At 42.4% G+C, this 19,726-nt stretch overlaps 1 protein-coding gene across 2 annotated transcripts in view; it reads right to left on the bottom strand.

Moving 5' to 3' along the window:
• DPP6 (dipeptidyl peptidase like 6) overlaps window positions 1–19,726 on the bottom strand; it is a 519,694-nt gene that overhangs the window by 442,435 nt on the left and 57,533 nt on the right. The window contains exon 1 of one of the 2 annotated variants that reach the window (XM_053359656.1): window positions 16,378–16,671. The exons of the other annotated variant lie outside the window; for it this stretch is intronic. Coding sequence (XP_053215631.1) covers window positions 16,378–16,428 — 51 coding nt within the window. The 5' untranslated portion in view covers window positions 16,429–16,671. Of the gene's footprint in view, window positions 1–16,377; window positions 16,672–19,726 lie in introns of those variants that run through there. 2 annotated transcript variants of the gene reach the window in all.

The raw sequence follows: 19,726 nt of genomic DNA, 5'->3' as shown, positions 1-19,726 counted from the left end.
TTGACTGTCCTGTTTCCTAGATTGGTCAGCAAATTCCTGTTGTTTAATAAAACTTTCGCCCTGCATAACCCGCAACTGTTTTTGTTGTACTTCCATACTGTCCCACCACAATCACAGTCTCATAGCTAAAATGGGATAATTAAAAGGAACGGGAATTTGAGAAGAGTAATCATTTGCATTTATACAGCATCTTTCACCCCCCCCCCAAAAAAAATCCATGTATTCTCCAAAGTACCAATTCATTAAATTTCTCACACAACAAATGGATAAACTAAGAACATTTTAAAAAGTTAATTCCCATAATGGGTATTCTTGGTAGTTTTTATATTATATGTATGTGGCTGACGTGGTTCATCTCAAAAACAAACAGAAGCTGGATGCTTACCAGCTGCCTTGCACACTGAAGCTCCCTGCTTCAGTTTGATTGGCTTGCTTAGGGTGGTGCTTCAGGGAGACAGCAGCAGGTGACCACACAAATTCATGGGGAAATCTGATGCGTGGCAAATAAAAATCTGGGTAGGGAACAGTGCCTATGAACATAGTGGTCCTCCAGACTTCCTTTTGCAACATGCTTTCCAGGTCCAAGCAGTTTCTTCTTTGTCCCACTGCTTCCCCCAGGAAAACCCACTGTTTACCACTGAACTGGAACAAATGGTACAGTGGTACCTCAGGTTACAGATGCTTCAGGTTACAGGCTCCACTAACCCAGAAATAGTACCTCGGGTTAAGAACTTTGCTTCAGGATGAGAACAGAAATCGTGCAGCGGCAGCGCTGCAGGCCCCATTAGCTAAAGTGGTACCTCAGGTTAAGAACAATTTCAGGTTAAGAATGGACCTCCAGAACGAATTAAGTTATTAACCCGAGGTACCACTGTAATCCACAGAAACCCCAGCTGCTGTTTGTTTCAATTCAGTGGTATAACCAGTGGGTTTTCTTGGGGAAAGCGACAGGATGAAAAATACCCACACAGACAGACGTGGAAAGTCCAGGCCTTTGCCTGGAAAGTGTGGCACAAAAGAAAGTCTGGGTGAGCCCTTAATCTGCATTGCTTCTAAATCCATACATGTAATAGTACTGTACTCCATATTAATGGGATAAAGCCCATGCTCTGCAACGCAGCAAGTTTTCCAAACAGCAGCAAAATTTGTTCAGAAAAAGCTAAGATAAGAACCGTTGCAAATGCCAAATCTGCCCAGGACAAAATACAAATTACAAGTCAATACGGAGCATGCGCTGAAACATTTGTGTTTCCAGATAGTTAATGATTTTAGCCCTTGGGTCTAATGCAAGCAGACGCTTCCCTGCATAGGTCAGAGTTCAGAAAACCTATTAAATCAATAGCAAAACTCTTACGAGAGAAGGCTAAAGCAACTTCCACTGCAGGCTCTAGCAAAACTTTTCCAACTACACATTCAGCTGCTTGAACATATCAGCCCAATGTTGTTTACACAGAGACCATCAAATGGGTTTGAAATCAGACTGAACATCCTTTGCACAAATATTTGCTTGACAAGTGCCTTGTTTATTTCAAGCAAATTCCAACTCAGTTTTCTGCCCTTGCCTGATAAGATTTTCCTGCTGAGATGCTCTGCCTCTGTCTTCAATATCAGCATTCAGTACAAATACATTTAACACACCATGTAGTTATTAATCCAAAGCATCATTAACCTGTACAGTATCAACCTATAGTTTGAACTAATCTTGATCAACTATTCAAAGTTAACCTAATAGGTAGGGGAATTGACTATTCAATCACTTCACCTTTACCATTGCCAGCTAACCTCACTCTAACCTAGTCGTCTTCAAACTTTTCAGGCCTAAGACCCACCTTCAGCCAAAGCAACCATTTGGTGACCTGGTTCTTAATTTTTCAAAACCATTTTATTTATTTTTAGAACATTTATTCGCTGCCCAGTCAACAAAGTCTGGTTCACACAGAGTTAAAGACAACACACAATCAAAACTCGTTCAACAAATTAATTCAATTTAATGATGAAAAACCAGCATAAGAAGCAAAACAGCATTTAAAATCCAGCAGAAATAATCTGTTGCAAGACCATATAGCATAGCTTTAAAAGGCCTGGGAACCCCAGGCTGTTATGACCCACCTTAGGCTGGGTTGCAGTCAATAGGTGCCAGCCCACCAGTTGGACAATGCTTTAACCAAGAGATGAACCCTCCAGATGTTGTTGGACTACAACTCCCATCATCCCTGAGCATGTACTATACTGGCTGAGGATGATGGAAGCTGTAGTCCAACAGAATCTGAAGACTCATGGATTCCCACCCCTGCTCTAACTACCCCCTTAATCCTCGCAGATCTTCCACTTCCGACTCATTCAGCCTCCTTGCCCAGTATCTTTTGCAGACTGTAAATTCCCTAGGCAGGATCTGTGTTGCTTCTTGTGCTCCCCTCAGTGCCTGCTGGCACTGAATGCCTGTTAAATAACTGTAGTAGTCAGTTTGTGAATTAAAGACAATTTTCTACAAGCGAATTCACACACGTGTTTCTGTGCATTACTGGATGCACAAAACGCCTCCATTTCATAGTATTGTGTCAGAGGCCAAAGGTGCATTGGAGACATTCAGTCTGCAGAAGCTGTTTTATACAGACAATTTCATGTCTCAGTCAATCAAAAGGAAAACTGATTTGAAATAAACACATAGGGATTCCAGGCAGAATTTCATGACTGGACACAATAGTGGAGAAGGAGAATAGTCTTGATGAAGGTTGTCAATGAAAGCACTACCACAAAAAATTCCAATAAGAAAGAAAAATGGGAGGCGTCTTTAAGAAAACTCAATGTGGCTGCACAAAAAGCTTTGTAATGAGCTGTTTGGGTTGGGGTTTTTTTTAAAGACATGTACAACAAATGTAAGGAAGGGACAGGCAGCCAATGACAAATACAGACAAAGAGCCTTGGCTTGTAGGGACAAGGTCAGGAGAACTAAAGCTCAGGATGCCAAAGGATGCCAAGAATGACAATAAGGGATTTTCCAGGTGTGCTGAAAGCAGGAGGAAGACTAAGGATAATGGTAGACCTGCTGCTCAGTAAGGATGGTGAAATGTTAATGGAACTGCTCAACTCCTGCTTTGCTTCCTCTTCTCCCAAAGAAGGAAACTTCAACCTCTCATAAGCAGCATGGCTGCCAAGAGGTCAGGACTGCAGTTAAAAAGTTGGTCAGGAAATGCCTAGCTGAGTGAGCTCAGGGCCAGACGAACTGCACCTTAGGGATACGAAGGAACACTGTCTACCTGTACAAATCCTGGAAAATGGAATAGACGCCGAAGAACTAGAGACATATCCTGCTCACCGCTCCCCCCCCCCGCCCCCGAGACTGAGGCAAGGAGTAAACTACAGCAGGTTACATAAGATTAATGTGTATAATAATCAGTTATCAAGATAATTAGTACAAACCACTGTGGATTTTCAAGAATAACTACTGCCAGATTGATCTCCTCTCTCAGTTTAGTGGACTGTGGGAATGCTATGGACATCGTTTAAGCTTGCTTTCAGCAAAGCATTTCGCAAAATCCCCCACACTATTTTGGTTAACAAACTGGTTAAATGCAAAGTAGATGATGGCAGTGCCAGCTGGGTTCGCAGGTGGCTGTAAAATAGTACTCAGCATCTTCCATTAATCAAACTGGACAGAGGTTTTGAGTAGGGTTCACAATCATTTTTATCAATGACTCATGGAGTTGAGGGAATCCTTATTAAATCTGCAGATGACACAAATTGGGAGGGATAGCCAACACCTCGGAAGACTGGAAGAAAATCCAAATAACCTTGATAGAACAGAAAACAGGGATGAAACTAACAGAGTTACATTCAGCAGACACAGTTACAAAGTTCTGCATTTATTGTTATGAAACTTGTTAATCATTTGTTATGCAAAGGTCTCCAAACATGTTACAATACATTAAAAAAAATGTAAAACATAAATACATTTTACTGTTAACAGAATCCATACATTTAGGCAAAGTATGCACAGCTACACATCGAGGATACCAGGCTGGGCAGTAGTATACATGAAAAGGATCTCAGGGCTGTGGTCTAACACATGTTAAACATTTGTCTCAGGACTCATCCATACTTCACTTTGTCTCATGATTTCTAGGCACAGGTCTGAGAGGTTTTAGTTCTGTCCTGCAGTTTTCCCAGGTAAAACCCACTGTTTCGTACTGAATCGGAACAAAATGTCAATGGACTTTTCTGTGGATTGACTTCCGGTCCAATTCTGCAGTAAACAGTGGGTTTTCCTCCAGAAAGCGGCAGGTCAAAACTAAAACCTTTCAGACCCATAACTGGGAATTGTGGGACAAATGGCAGTGCAGGTGAGCCCTCAGTTGTGATGTGGCCTAGAAGAAAAGCAGCAAGCTGGAGAGCTAGTCAGAACAGTGTTTGAGGGCAGTGTTTGGTTTTTTGTTTGAATCCAAAGGCTGTCGCTATAGGAAGAAGCAAGACGATTCTAAACAATAGTTCAGCTTTGGGGGGGGATTAAAGCTTTAGGTTTTGGTTCAGGTTTCGGTTCCTATTTAAATAGGAATTGATGAATGTCCAGAGCATCATTTATATAAATCTCCCCCTGCTTCATGTCATCAGCATGAATCACTTTTGCTTCCAGATAAGTGTCTTACAATGTCCACTGAAACTAATTTGATATACTTCACACCATCTCTGCTTCCCGCCTACAAGGACATGCTGGCTCAGACTAATTACTCTCCCTGAAAAGTGTTTAACCAGGCTGTCTCATTAATATTAGTACAGTCTCCTTAACATTAGTACTATTAAATTCTTTTTTAAAAGAGAGAGAGAGAAAGGCCACAGTGTATTAGAACTATGGTGAATAAGATCCCTGCAAAGTGGGGCTTACAGACAAAAAATGAAGCAAGATATTAAAGTTTAGTGAAAATCATGATAACGGTGGGGGAAGGTAAAGAAGTAATAGACAGCAGAGGGAAGTTGCATTTATCCAAGGCAGATGGGGCAAAAACCAACGCTTTGAAGAGGATAAATGCAAACTTAAACAACCCACCAGAATATTTAACACCACAAATTTAGCAGTGGATGCTATTTAGAAAACTCTAAGTACAGAAGGGCAGATTAGCATTAGACTATTGTGTCTATAGTGCATTTTCTTCTTAAGTTACAGTTTCAGCTAACTAGAAATTCATGCAGTCTGATCCTATGAGCGACAGCCCAGCAATGCTCTCACAGTCAAGGTGCGAGATGGTCTGAGCTCTTCTGAGGATGCAGAGGCTGCCATCAGTGATTCCCTCCTGTAATATAAGCAACTGGGTTGTACAAGGACAACTATGTGGCACCAGCAAGGGTTAGTCAGTCCACAATTCACCTCTACATAGTTCCATCCTTATTTCGGACATCATGATATATCAATATATTGCAACGTTTAGTGGGTGAGATGTTGCAATGCTGAAAACCAGATATCGCCCAGCCCTAGTGCATGCACATGGCTGAAAGAAGAAACAAGGGCTCATCCACACTTTCATTTGTCATGTGATCTCTTCTGCTTGTCATGTGATTTCCTGCCACAGGCCCAATAGGTGTTTTGTTTTGTTTTGTTTTGTTTTGTTTGTTTGCCCCTCTACTTTCCCAAGGAAAACCCACTGTTTACTGCTGAATTGGAATGAACATCAATCTGCCAAAAAAAGCCCCAATCAATGTTTGTTCCAATACAGCAGTAACCGTTGGTTATTCCTGGGGGAAGTGGGACTACAGAAGAAAATCATGGGACAAATGGCAGTGTGGATGGCATATCCTGGCCACTTGGAAGGGACTCTTACTCACTAAAATGTGGGTGGGTGTTTATAGTCTTGCACTGAATTTTTTTTCCTAGTATATTTTGCAAACTTTCCAACATCTAGTCTTTGGCGTTTTTATTTTATTTTATTTTTTCCGAATTGTGAAGAATTATTTTTGCCAAACTTCCTGCAAAATGTTATTTTAACACCATGAGTATATACAGTTCATTAAAAGAAACAGTTCTTCCATCCAAATACTTATTCCAAATCCTCACAAAAATAATTTCCAGCCCCCAGAGCATATTATAAGAAGGCATTAGCAAAAGCATTTTTCATGCTCTCGTAATTAGGTTTTCATTGCTGGAGGAGGAGGGGAAAGCTGTACAAACCCACTCATGGGATGTTGTGGTTGTTTTATCTCTTATAGGAAGCCTATTCAATAAACATGTAGTAAAGAAATAATGATGAATTACCATTTTTTAAAAAAAATCCCCTCCCATTTTCATGTGGGCATCAACCCTTCACCCAATTTCACCCAGATTTGAGGGGTGTTCCACATATTATTCTTAGGTGCACACCAAATATGAAATCTTAAGGAATGACCACCAGGAGGAGCACAGAGAGGAGAAACTCCTTGGTGCATCTGCAGCAGCACAACCAGACGCCTTCATTTGCCCCAGCTGCAACAACAACAACAAAATGTCTCTCCCATATCAGTCACTACAGCCACAGCAGGTGCTGCAACCAACCAACAGTTTGACTTCACCCCCAAAAGTCACACTCCTCCATTGTCTTCTGAAACAGAAGGATGACAATACTCCAAAAATATAAATCATGAATACAGAAAACAGGCATTGTGAGAGGGGCAATAGCCAAGCATACTCTATAGCAAAACTGGGTTTGTTGATGTGTTATTTGTAAACAACCCAAGGGGTATGTTCTGCATATTCGGTGGACTACATACAGGTGGTAGGCAGGGCTAAAGGCAAAAATGGATGTGTCTCTTACCTTTGCACAGTTATTTCTACACACACACAGACACACACCCCTCCACATCCAAGTAAGCAAGAGGAATTATCAATCAATCAATCAATCAATTTATTTGTATGCCACCTTTCCAAAGTTAAAACCATGCTCGAGGCGGCTTACAACATATAAAAAATTACATCATTACAAACATAACAAATGTAAACAACAACACTCAAGTAGGGTTCAGAGCAAGACCAGTGTGGGAAGGAGAGTTTGGCTTAAGGACCATTCCATGGGTTGGATAAAGATCCCTGGATGGCCACATTCAGTCCCTAAGCCTTAGGTTCCTCACCACAGTGCAATGCAACTGCCCTTCGTTTTCCACACTGATGCATTACCCAACTGAATATTGGAATCATGTCAAAGGGGGGGGGGATGTCCTCATTTCCACAGCCTGTGCAAACATATGTACAACTCAAAATGCCACAAATACCACAGTGGACAGGCCTCTTGTGCAGTTTTCGGATGTTATCGCCCACGTGTTCTTTTGCATAGCTGAAACAATTAGTGTAATTGCAAGGAACTGTTCTCATACGAGCTCTTTGGGTGGAAAGAAAGTGGCCAATATGCTAAGCTCAAACCTACCTAATGTAACTCCATGGAACAGCCAAGCACGATGCAGAGTGCAAAAGGAGCAAAGGGGAAGCAGTAAGAGATGTTACAAAAAGCAAATGTACAACCAGCAGAGTCACAGTGTACAAGTATTTCCAAGAAGTCTTAACTAGTGAGATATGTTGGGGGGTGTCATATGAGAAATGCACCTCTCAGTCATCAAATAATCCCAAAAATATTTTTGCAATGATTGTATTCAGTTTATATCCAACATACGACGATTGTATCTAGTGTTTTCTAACGGTGTAAGAAATGCATACTGCCATGTCTGACTCAGTGCTATTTTTCTAGAAAAAGAGGTGCCGGAACTCACCACAAACACCTCTCTTGTTCTCTTGTAATGGCAATGGCACCCACAATGAGAGGTGCTGGAACTGAGATCCTGTGAGTTCCGGTTGAAACAAAGCCCTGGCTTACTATATGACTTGTCTTAATTCTGGAATTTGTGGAATCCTACTAAAGGTAACAGGGTACAGCTAATCAATTTTTTGGTGTTCTGTTGTAAGATTCCACGTGATTAGGAAATAGAATGGGATGGGGTAATGTTTCTTCATGCACAATGAAAGAAAAACCAGCCCCATATTTTCCCCGCTATTCAATCATCATTAGCCATTAAAGCCACAAGATAATGAATTCAAACATTTTATACAATCTTTGGAGAATAATGGAACTTAAAAAAATAGGCCATTATAAAGATTATTTATATGTTCTCACACGTCATAAACACAGAATCAACTACATTATTCAGTGTGTAATCTAGCTGGAATCTGAGCCCAGTATCAGCAATACAATCAAGATCTGAAGCAATCATTATGTAGTCACATAGCCTTTGCCATTAATCCCCGAGTCGCCTACAAAAAATGTTGCCTGCACCCAGAGGGCAACTCTGGTGCTGTTTTCTTGATACTGGAATCAAAACAGACAAACAACAACACATACATACATACATACATACATACATACAAAGACTTGCAAGGAAAAGAATGGAAATAATGACTTAACAAAATTCAGGATTTGGCAAAAAATAACATCTTATCTGAGAATGAGAATTATAAGTGAATATGTAAATCAGTTCTGGGTATCCTGGTTGCCCTTTATACAATAATGCTAAGAAAACAATTACCTCCCAAAAAAGAAAATTCAAGTAGGTTTCGAATTCAAGTAGATTGGAACCTAGTGGAAATTAGCATGGGGCTGTTAATCCAAGATAACCAATTATACAGCTAGAATTCCTATGCTACCATCACTAAGATATGGCTTGAATTGATCAGTTTGCATTACTTTTATCATAATGCAATGTTTATTTAAGTGCTGGCATCATATAAAAAATAAAATGATAGGACCTCGTGAAAAGGACTTACCGTAATATTTACATTAGATAAGGCAAGGTAGGAAGGAGGGAGGGGAAAGGCTCCCAAATTAAGCTAAAAGAAGACTAATGACCCATCATATCCGTGCACAGCTCCCTTAAATTCTACAGGATTTCTGCCCATTTAATATTTATTTAGAAACCACAGTAGGAGATGCAACCATAAGTTGGACAGAAGCCCTAGAAAATGAGACAAGACTAGAATGCTGTCCCTACTTGCCCTTTACAGTTAACCGAAATAGTAAGATTCAGGAACCAAAGAACCAGTACAGTTTCGTGTGTTACCAGAAGTAGGAGTGATGGAAAGCTACACCAAATTTTTTACTTGAAAGCACTGGGAATGAATGCACTCTCTGTAATAACTGCCATTCTACCAGCTCACAGTTTGGAGAGGTGCCTTTAACTGAAAGAGAGACAAGACATTAGGCTAAATTCTGACCTCAATTAAGTCTGTTTCACTTCAGTAAAAGTATTCCCTCTTTGTGTGCCAAATTCATAACTCATTACAAGTAGATACAACTGCATAAATTCCAGTGCAATTGTGCCTTTTTGGAAGTGTGGCTCATTGATTTGCAAAAACGTCAGAAAAGATAGTATTTGGTCACGTAGGGTTTATTGCCATCGTAATACTTATCTCACCGTGCAAATCGTAACTGGCTCCTCCTTGTGTGCATGATGTGCAAGAGAATATGTATGCAAGTGGAGATGTCCATTGTCAACATGAAGGCCTTCCAGTTACCAAACACAAAAAAACTGCCTACTAAAGGTGGCCTGAGAGGTAGTTAAGCCCCTAGTGAAAGCAGCTAGTTAGGGCACCAAGTGAGTAAAGCAAATATTGAATGAAATGGGTTTACTCCTGATGGAAGCAATTATTATACCCTACAACCCAACAGCTTTCCTGAATTAAATTTACCCACAGTCAATTCTGAACAACTCAGATTTAAGTTAAAGAAAGATGATCACATTGACAAAAAAGAGTATCTCAAATGCAAGAGCTGAACAGGGAGCATTTAAGTTATACCAAAAGGACCGTCTGAAGTGAAGGAACAACGGCAATAGTTTTAAATGATATTGAAAGAATATGAAAATGAAGTAAGTGAGCAATTGTTCACGAGTTCTCCCGAGAATAGTAGTTATATGTTACAGTGATATTCAGCAAGAAATCAACTCAGGGAAGTTAGGAAACTGAACATTAACTCTCAGGGAAATCATCCTTACCTTAGGCAGGATGCACAAGATGCTCTGCAGATGTTGCTGCACTACGGCTCCCAGTAATCATCTTGGGCCATGCTGGCTGGGGAGGATGAGAGCTGAAGCCCAGCAACATCTGGTGGGCATCATGTTGGGTATCTCTGGCAGTAGTGAAGCTTCAATGGAGACGACGGCATGGAAAACACACCAGCCCAAAACTATAAGCCAGGGGTGGGGAGCCTCTGGCCCACCATATGTCGCTTGACTACAACTCCCATCATCCCTCACCATTCACAATGCTGCCTGGGGCTGATGGGAGTTGGAGCCCAACGACATCAGGAGGGACATAGGTTCTGTGCCCCATTATATACAGGGAAAAACCCAAAATCCTCACACCCCGATAATTTCCCACAACATGAAGAATCCAAGTACAAGCTCCTCTTGTTCTTGATCACTCTGATTTAAACAAAGAAAACGTCAGTAATACTCTATATAAATGTATTCAGTGGCCATCTATTATTATTATTTTTACAAGTATTTGCTTCCTCATTGCTAACAATTCCATGGATTGAACTATGAGCATAACTATAGAGATAGGGAAGGAACCACCCCCTAATCTAGGAACTGAGGTTAGATGAAGGTAAGTACACAAGAGGAGCTGGCTGGATCAGACCAATGGCTCATCTAGTCCAGCATCCTGTTCTCGCAACAGCCAACCAGATGCCTGTAGGCAACACATAAGGAGGCGCCAAGCACAAGAGCACTCTCCACACCTACCCCTATGGTGTTTGGCAACTAGTATTCAGAAGCATTACTGCCTCTGAACATGGGGAAAGAGCATAGCCACTGTGGCTAGTGGCAGCTTTCTATCTGCCTCCCTGCATTTCTCAAAATCCACAGTTGCCAGACCCACTAAGAGTAAAGATGAAAACCGGCAAGAGTATTGTTAGCCCAGAAATGGAAGCAAGAATAAATTCTGATGAAAGAAGACTGGCAGATGAAAATAATGGACTATGCAGAATTGGACGAAATGACAGGAAGGATTTGAAACCTGCGGGAACAAAGATTTACAGAAGATTGGAAGAAGTATACCAACTATTTGAAGAGCAATTGTAATCAACAAATTACGCTAGTAGGACTACAAGAAGTTTTGTAGGGAGAAATATATGAAGTGCTACAAAGTAGATAAAGAATAGAGATATTGGTTATGAGTTTTAAATGTAACAGGGAAAATAAGAAATGTATACTAAGAGATTAGATTGGAAATTTTTTAGACTGGGCTGATGGAAGTCAAAATATTGAATAAGATGTAAAAAAAAAGAAAACAGTGACACTGGCCACTGTTGCCTAGCACAACCGATTAAAGGAAACACATATGCTTACTCGAGAGCAATCAAACACTTCTTAAATTTCACTACCCAAATCACTTTGGCATGTCTGGGATCTCTTGCTGTAGGGTGGAGTGAAGTTTCTGCATTTTTCCTTCTTTTAGGGTGAGTTTTTAATGCACATAATTCTCCCACCCAACAGTTGGGCTATGTACTCAAAACACATTTGCGTGTCATTGCACACATGAGGACAGTTGGATGTATGTCCTTCATGGGACGTTTTTAAAACAGAAGTTGAATGGCCATCTGGTCAGTGATTCTTTAGCTGTGATTCCTGCATTGAAGGGGGTTGGACTAGATGGCCCTTGGGGTCCCTTCCAACCATACCATTCTATGGTTTTATTATTTCCAAGTTGCCCGTCTGTCTGTCTGTCTACACCAGTGGGCAGTGAATGGGCACAGACATCATACATATGGTTACATTTTCAAATTGAATAGAAAGTGTTTTGGCAGAAGGGGGAACATATCAAAACACAGTATTTCTCAAGGAACTGCAGCATATGTGTGGATTGTGTACACGGTTTCACAAACCAGTCGTGGGAGTGTACTGAATGCAGAATAAACAGGAGTATGTACACAGCCTTAGTCCCAAGTAGCACCAATGGCAGTTCAATCCTATAAACACACACAGAGAGAAGTAAGAGTCCATGTCTACTCAGGAGTAAGCTAGATTGAGTTCAATTAGATTTAGTCCCAGGCATGTGGTGTATCAGGTTGCAACCTGAGCTATGCAATAGAATAGTCTCTACCACAACACAGCAATTATGGAGCTATTTATGTTCTCCATTTGAAGCATATGCAAATTTATTTTAAAAAATAAGTGATTATATGGAAGCAAACCTATGCCACTTAACAAAGCATTCAACTGAAATAATGAACTGACATACTCAGAGTGCCTGGGAGCTTTGCCTCCTTCATGATATTCCCTCTGCTAGTTTGATGAATGAGGAATGCAATAGAGTAAAAATAGAAGCTTTTCCAGGCTGCACAATATGTGTGTGAGGGGGGAGGGGGAACCAAAAATAAATGCAACTTTTATCCGTGTGTCACAAGGTCTAGTTTTTACAAAAGCTGGTTTAATTAAAAAAACTTAAGACATCAAAAAGGTGTAGGGGCACTGAAATATAGTTACAGGGTTTTCATAACAAGACAACAGGCTTCATTACAGAGTTTTCACAGGCTGTCTTTCACACATGAATGAAATAGTTTGATTTAACAAGAACCTTTCAATGAGAGAGAGAGAGAGATCAATAAATACTCAGCAAGTTGTCAGGAAACTTACAATCAAATTGCTCATAGGAATACCGCCCGAAAGCTGTTTGATTACTTTCCACAATCAAGCAGGTAGCAGTGTGTTTATGAATGAAAGACAGACACACACTTTGGAATTTGGAGGGACCCCACCCCCACCCCTGAGAAAAGCAGTTCATCACCTGCCACCAAACATTGCACAGAGTAACTGGAGCATTGCTGATAGGCAAAATTACAGCAGAGATTTGGTCTATCAACTGTTTTCAAGATAAATGTACTATGACATATGTCTATAGGAAAAATCCTGAAAGGGCACAATAATTGTTGAGTGTGTTGTTGTTGTTGTTGTTTTAAAAAAGGAAGAAGAAAGTTTTGTTAAGTGGGCAACAGGAATGATAAAAGTTCAGAGTGGGAATTGGCGGAAATGACTGGCAGAATCCGAGACCTGGGAGAAGAGTTGGTGGAAGAAGATTGGAAGAAATTTAAAGACTATTTGCAGAAACACTGTAAAATTAATGAATGTTAAAATGATGTTGGATTGAAAATAAGTGGCATTAGCAACAAAGTTAATAAGAATATGTAAAAATGGATTGATAATGGATGAAAATATAGAGTTATAATATGTTAAGATATAGAGTTAAGATAAATGAAAGAGGGTAAGGATTTGTTGATTTAATTATGTGAATGGGAACACAAAAAGGGGAGGTGTGAGGAGGTCAAGGAAACAAGCTAATAAGTTTAAAGATACAAAAAAATGGATTTGTTTTTAATTCTTTCTTATTTATTCGTTTTGTGTGTTTTTTGCATTTTGCATTTTTATTTTTATTTTTTATTTTTCTACTTTATGTATTTTTGTATGTTTTTTTTATTTCTTTCCTTTTATATGTTTTCTTTTTATTCTGTAAACCTTTGTTTTTTGTAAAATCCCAATAAATATTTTATAAAAAAAAAGATAAAAGTTCAGAATGGAGTAAACAGAAACACAATGGCCCAGGGCATGTGTTGGATACCTTTGGCCTGCAGACCAAATGTGATGTCTCTCCCCAGGACTCACCTCTGGCCAGGTCTCCTTACTGGCTCTGTCTCAACCTCCTCAAGTGCCTTTCCCTAACTGGAATGTGGCCTTGAACATCCGCTGCTTCCCTGGATGCGGAAATTGCTTGTGCGTGCTTGGGGGGGGGGACATAGAAGTGTATAGCTTTGCCATGGCTGAAATGTAGGCTACTGTACAAAGTAAGAGACACATCTATTGCTCTGCCCACTTTGGGGTCTAGTGCCACTGGCATGTGTCCCCTTGAAGGTTACCCAGCATTTAATGTGGCCCTTAGGCTGGAATGAAAGGCTCTCTCCTCCTAGTCTAGCCACTTTGGAAATGTCAACATTAACAAAGAATAGATTCCATGGCAAAATGCCCTTTTCAAAATTAAACCAGCAGCACAGTACCTTGAAAACATCATTGAGCAGAGCTATTATGTCTTATGTTTTCCAACTGTCCATTAGTAGTGCTCAAATGCATTAGGACAGATGACACGTGTTGCTACAAACCAGATTACAGGTTGCAATGGCCGAACACCAACTCCCCTTACAACCAATACAATACTTACTAACGAAGACAAAGCATAACAGACAAATCAGGGGTAATATTTAAAGCTAAGTGTCAGTACTCCAGACCTGTGACTCAACAATTTTGGCCGAACAGATCTCCACTAAAGTCGAGACATCTGCACGCACTCAGAACAGCCCCACAAGACTTCAGAACAGACAACTGTGGAATTAATGGAGTCTGTGGATCGCAGCCAGTTTTAGCACTGATTTCAATGAAAGAAATTGATCCGGTAGTGCTTACCTCTTGCTCTACAGCTATGTTCCTAGTTCGTTCACTATGTGACCTAGAATTAAGTGTGTTGATCTGTTCCACTCTAGCACCTAGCAGAACTTATGGCAACTAACAGGTAAAGAGGAAACCCCTGCCAGAAATAATACAGATCAGTTTCTTCAGCAGGAGCAGGGAAACCTATTCCTTCCCTTTAAAGAGATCATTAAAACATAATGAGCAATAGGTTTCTCTTTATTAATACTGCAACATTGTACATGCAAATCAGGCTAAGGCTGCAGCATAATCAGCTGGAAAGCATGTCAAGCAGGCTAGCTGTTCTTTTAGTCACAGCCAAGTCAAAAGAAGCTATAGTGACCTTTAGAGAGGGAAAGGGTAGGTGGGAGAAATCCTAAGCAGAAGAACCTCTGTTTCAAGCATTTTGCGAAGGACTGACAATAGAGATGGCAACAGTCATGTTTAATGCAATGTTCCATTTTGTAAACTGATTCCATAACTTCCTGTTCAGTCCCCTTCCTTGGATTCACAGGTCACATAGTACTGCACCTTCCTGCTGAAAGAAAGGGGGGTAGGCAGGGAGCACGATTGTGCTAGAAAGAGCATTTCCTTTCAATAACAAAAAGAAGAGGATCGTGAGTCACCAACAGGGGCTTCGGTGAAAGGACGCAAAGTACTTGAATTGCTGCATTTAAGTACCTCAGAAGAGACAGAGGCCGACCTCCAAGCACGCACGCACACCTTTCACTTAAGCATTAGCCATTTCCTAAGTAATGAGCGTGCAAGATAGTTTACCGAAAAAAGCAGCTACTAACAGGTAATTTTTAAGTGTTTCTATAAAAAGCATCAATAGTTATTTTTTATTAAGTTAAAAGAAGAAACATATCACCTATGAAGACATCACGTGCCACCAAACAAGCCAGACAGCCACAAGGGCACACACTCTCACAAAAATCCCATCAGCATACCCACAGCCAGTACAGCCCATAAAGCACCCCCCCCCGCAACGAACCACTAAACAAACCAAACCCTCCCTCGATCGAAGGAGGGCAAAACAAACGCGTTTCCATCAGCGCCAAGATGGCATCCGGCGCTTCCCCAGGAGAACTCAGCAAATTTTATTGCTAAAAAAAAGTACCCGACCAAGAATAAATAGATGGGAGGGAGGGGGATTGGGAAGGAAGGAAGGAAGAATTGTTGCTTAAAATAAAGGCAGAAAACGGGAGGTGGGGAGGAAGACCCCACACACACACACACACACTCCGGTGCTCAAGTTGTCAAAGTTGTCAACGAGGCGCTGCTGCTGATCTTGGTTTCAATTCCCCCAAAATTCAACACCTCCAGACATCTTGTAATCCCCGGGGAAGAGTTCGGCGCTGCCACCTGAGACCAGGCACTGAACCCTTCGCTTTGTACCTTCCGCCAAGTCCGAGTGAGAGAGAGGGTGGGGAAAAAACAGGAACAGCCAAAGCGCTTATCAAACTGGAAACAATGGACTGGGAGGAGGAGTAAGCAGGTGGGGGCGAGGAAGAAGCAAGATCTTTCAAATCCTGAGGTTCAAGTTCAACCTCCGCGCACTCTGCTTCTCCCATATTCCCCGTTACGATAGCTAGATAGAATATTTATATATTCCATCAATCTTGATATAAATATATAGAGAGAATGGGTTTCCAAGCCCACAATAGAAGCATCTACACAGACAAAGATCATCGCCATCCGGTTTGGGGGGGGGGCGGAATCCACCTTAGGCAGACCCATCTAGTATTTAAGGAGGTGGGCTCCAAATGCAAAAAGCGTGGGGGAGATCCAGTGGACTGCCCAGATCACGCTTCCCCTAAGAAGAGGCATTGCATATATATATAGTATCAAACAAACGCCGAGAAAAGACGCCCCGGAGTTACTGAGGCGCAGGCGGCGGCGGGAGTCGTCGTCACTTACCATCATGTTGCCTTGCATTTTAGCGGTTTTAATCATTGCTTTCTCCTTCATTTTGCCTTTGGATGGGGAGACGGTGCTGATGGAAAGCGCGTGCCTGCCAGTCTCCTTACAATACAGGCTTACTACTTAATAATCCATCGGCTTGGTCACTTTAGTCAGGAAGCTCGGCTTTTTACACTTGCGAGGAGATGTTTATTCGTGGGGAGGGGGGAAGGAAACGGGAGCGGGGAGGAGGGAAAAGAGTTCTGATTTCCAACCCCTTTCCCCCCCCCTCATTTAAGCTCAACGCCCTTTTTTAAAAAAAAAAACATTCACATGGGATTTTTTTTTTGGTGGGGTTCTAGTGGTACCCGCCGTCCTCATCATTCTTCCGCTCTCCCCATTCCCCTTGCAACAAAGACTCCAGAAATATTTAAGGGGAAGAAAAAGAGGGAGATGCCCAGCTTTGAATCACGTCCTGCGAGAACTCTGAGTAAACATTGTCGGGGGGGGGAGAAGGAGAGAGAGGAAGCTCGTCCCCTATCGCACACTCGCCGCCACATCAGAAACACACGCCGCTGTCGCGAGGAAGGAAAGCGTCGCTGTCGTGATAATATGGTGAGGCTTGCCTCGGTGCACGTGCTAAACGCTTTCTTCTCTTTCTCTCTCACAGACCACAGACACCGGCAGAAAGAAAAGAGAGCCGCTGCTTTTTATTTATTTTTTAATCAAGGTTAAGCAGATTTTCGGATGGAAAGAATAAAAAGGGTGATGTATGTATGGGTTGACTCTTCTCCAAACGCATTTCTATTTATGCATTTGCACCCTGAGGAGTGTCATGCCAGGGAAGAAGATACAAACCCCCTTTTTTCTGCACATGAAGCTGACACTAGGACACTAGGTGCAGGAGCGCCCCCCCCCCATCGCGGTTTTCCTCCTCTGTCTTCCCTGGCCGCCCTGATCAGCCTGGGAGCGAACAGCCAGGAGCAAGCGGGGCCACGTCTGCTGCAAGCGAGGAGAGAGGGAAGGACTGGTATCAATAACGTTGTTGTTGCAGGTTACTATGGGACACCCGCTACGTTTCCATGGTTGCACTCGTTTGGGTCTGCATCTGAATCAGCTGCTGCTGTCCCCACCGCCCGGGAGGGAAAGAGGCGTGGCACTTTCCCCGCAGCACCCTTCCCGAGGTGCCCGTGGGCCGCCAGCCCTCCATACAAACTCCCCGGGTACGATGCTTCTTCCAGATCCTCCTGAGCCACATCTTTGCTACGCTGCCTCTCCGCCCCACTTTGCTCTCCCGCAGCATCCCTGTCTGATTCCTCCCTTCATTCTATCAAGAATTAGTTCGGATCCCTTTGGAGCTGTTTGCCACGCCCACTTCCAGGATCCCTCTTTGTTGTTGCATTTCCGGGACACACACCTACACACACACACACACACACACACACACACACGGTGCTCACCGGCCTTTCCCAGCTGCTCCGGAGACACACCCTAAACCCTGTCTCTAGACCCACTTCACCTTTGCGCGCGCGCGCGCGCGCGCACACACACACAAACAAACACACACACAAGCTGCTGCTACAGCATGCACTGTTCAGTCTTCCCTCCCCATCTTCCCAGGATGCCCTGCTGCTTCTGTAATCCCTTCCATTCATCAATCACCACCATGGTCTTGCGGTCGCTCTTTGAGTTCTTCCACTCCCCCCCCCCCGGCGCCCCCAGCTAGGAAGTCATCGATAGGGCTGGAAAGCGCGCGTATCGCTTTGCTCCTGCCCTTATTCCTCCCCTGTCCACACTCCCTGAGCGTCCAGCCATTCAAAAGCGCGCTCTGTTCTCCTTAAAAACAAAGCGGGGTTCATTTGATAGTCTAGTCACGCCAATAGCTAGAAAATGCTGCGAGGAGAAGACGTTTCGACTGCAGTTTTCTTTTCCCCTTCAGGCGCCGCCAGGAAATGGGAGGACACGCGACTTACAGCTCCCCTGTTGCAGCGCGCACGCACACAATTCACTTACCCTTGAAAGAGTATTTGGGTCCTTTAGCTGTTTGGCATGTAACTGAGCCAAGAAGGTAGGAAAACAAGCGGCTGATTTGCAAGAGATAATTGCGGGACCACACTTAACCTCGCTGAGGAGGGCTTTAGTTTTATTTATTTTTAAAACTATATTCTCTGCTAGAAGCTTAGGGGAGAAAGGTTGGCCAAGAGTTTAAAATCATAACACACTTGGGAAGGTTTATGGTATTAACATTTTTTCACAAAAAAGCTTGCAAACTTGTCACCTAAATCAGAGATGGGAAACCCCTAGACTAGTCCTCAGTTGGACTCAAGTCCAGTCAAAACATGACTCCTATTCCCATCAGCCACAGCCAGCACAGCTAATAGTCATGCATGATGGGAGTTTTTATCAACAAGAGCTGAAGGGCCACAGGTCCCCCGGCCTAAAGCTAAGTTTTCAGTTAACCTTCCAGATGAAAAAAAAACCACCTGATCATCTTTAACAGTAAAACCACTTCCCAACCGTCACAAAATCTTGAGCAGCTGCAATCAAGTGGTCCTACTGAAATCAGAAAATTGGGGGGGGCGGGGGGAGGGGGTTGAATCAACAGAGTAACCAAAGTGCATTTTTTACCCAAATCTGTGTGCATAAAACCACAGCAAATGGTCTGCCCTTCTGATGTGATAAAACATATGAACTTATCACTTAGAAGATTAATGCTCTCTCTTTTTCACTCCCTTATTAGAGCTAGCAATGTCACGAGAGTCACAAATATACATTGGCTTAAGAGCCTTGTAGACCAACTCCCTCCAAGAAGAGCCAAACTCAGATAAACTTTGTTGAAACCAATCAACGTGAAACTACAGTACAGTAATTTTGATTCAGTGTCTTCTTTTGAAAGTGGAAGAGAGTTTTTCTTCTTCTCTCACAATTCCCCAGTGGAGTCATCCAATGAAGTTTTTGGTGGACCATTCAGGACAGACAAAAGGAAGCACTTCTTCACACAGCACATGGTTAAATTATGGAATTCAGTACCGAAATATGTGGTGGTGGCCACTTTGTTGTTGTTGTTTAGTCGTTTAGTCGTGTCCGACTCTTCGTGACCCCATGGACCAGAGCACGCCAGGCACTCCTGTCTTCCACTGCCTCCCGCAGTTTGGTCAGACTCATGTTTGTAGCTTCGAGAACACTGTCCGATCATCTCGTCCTCTGTCGTCCCCTTCTCCTTGTGCCTTCAATCTTTCCCAACATCAGGGTCTTTTCCAGGGAGTCTTCTCTTCTCATGAGGTGGCCAAAGTATTGGAGCCTCAGCTTCAGGATCTGTCCTTCCAGTGAGCACTCAGGGCTGATTTCCTTAAGAATGGATACGTTT

This window comes from Podarcis raffonei, chromosome 12 (assembly GCF_027172205.1).
Source record: "Podarcis raffonei isolate rPodRaf1 chromosome 12, rPodRaf1.pri, whole genome shotgun sequence".
Classification (NCBI taxonomy): domain Eukaryota; kingdom Metazoa; phylum Chordata; class Lepidosauria; order Squamata; family Lacertidae; genus Podarcis; species Podarcis raffonei.
This window is presented reverse-complemented; position numbering and strand designations above follow the sequence as displayed.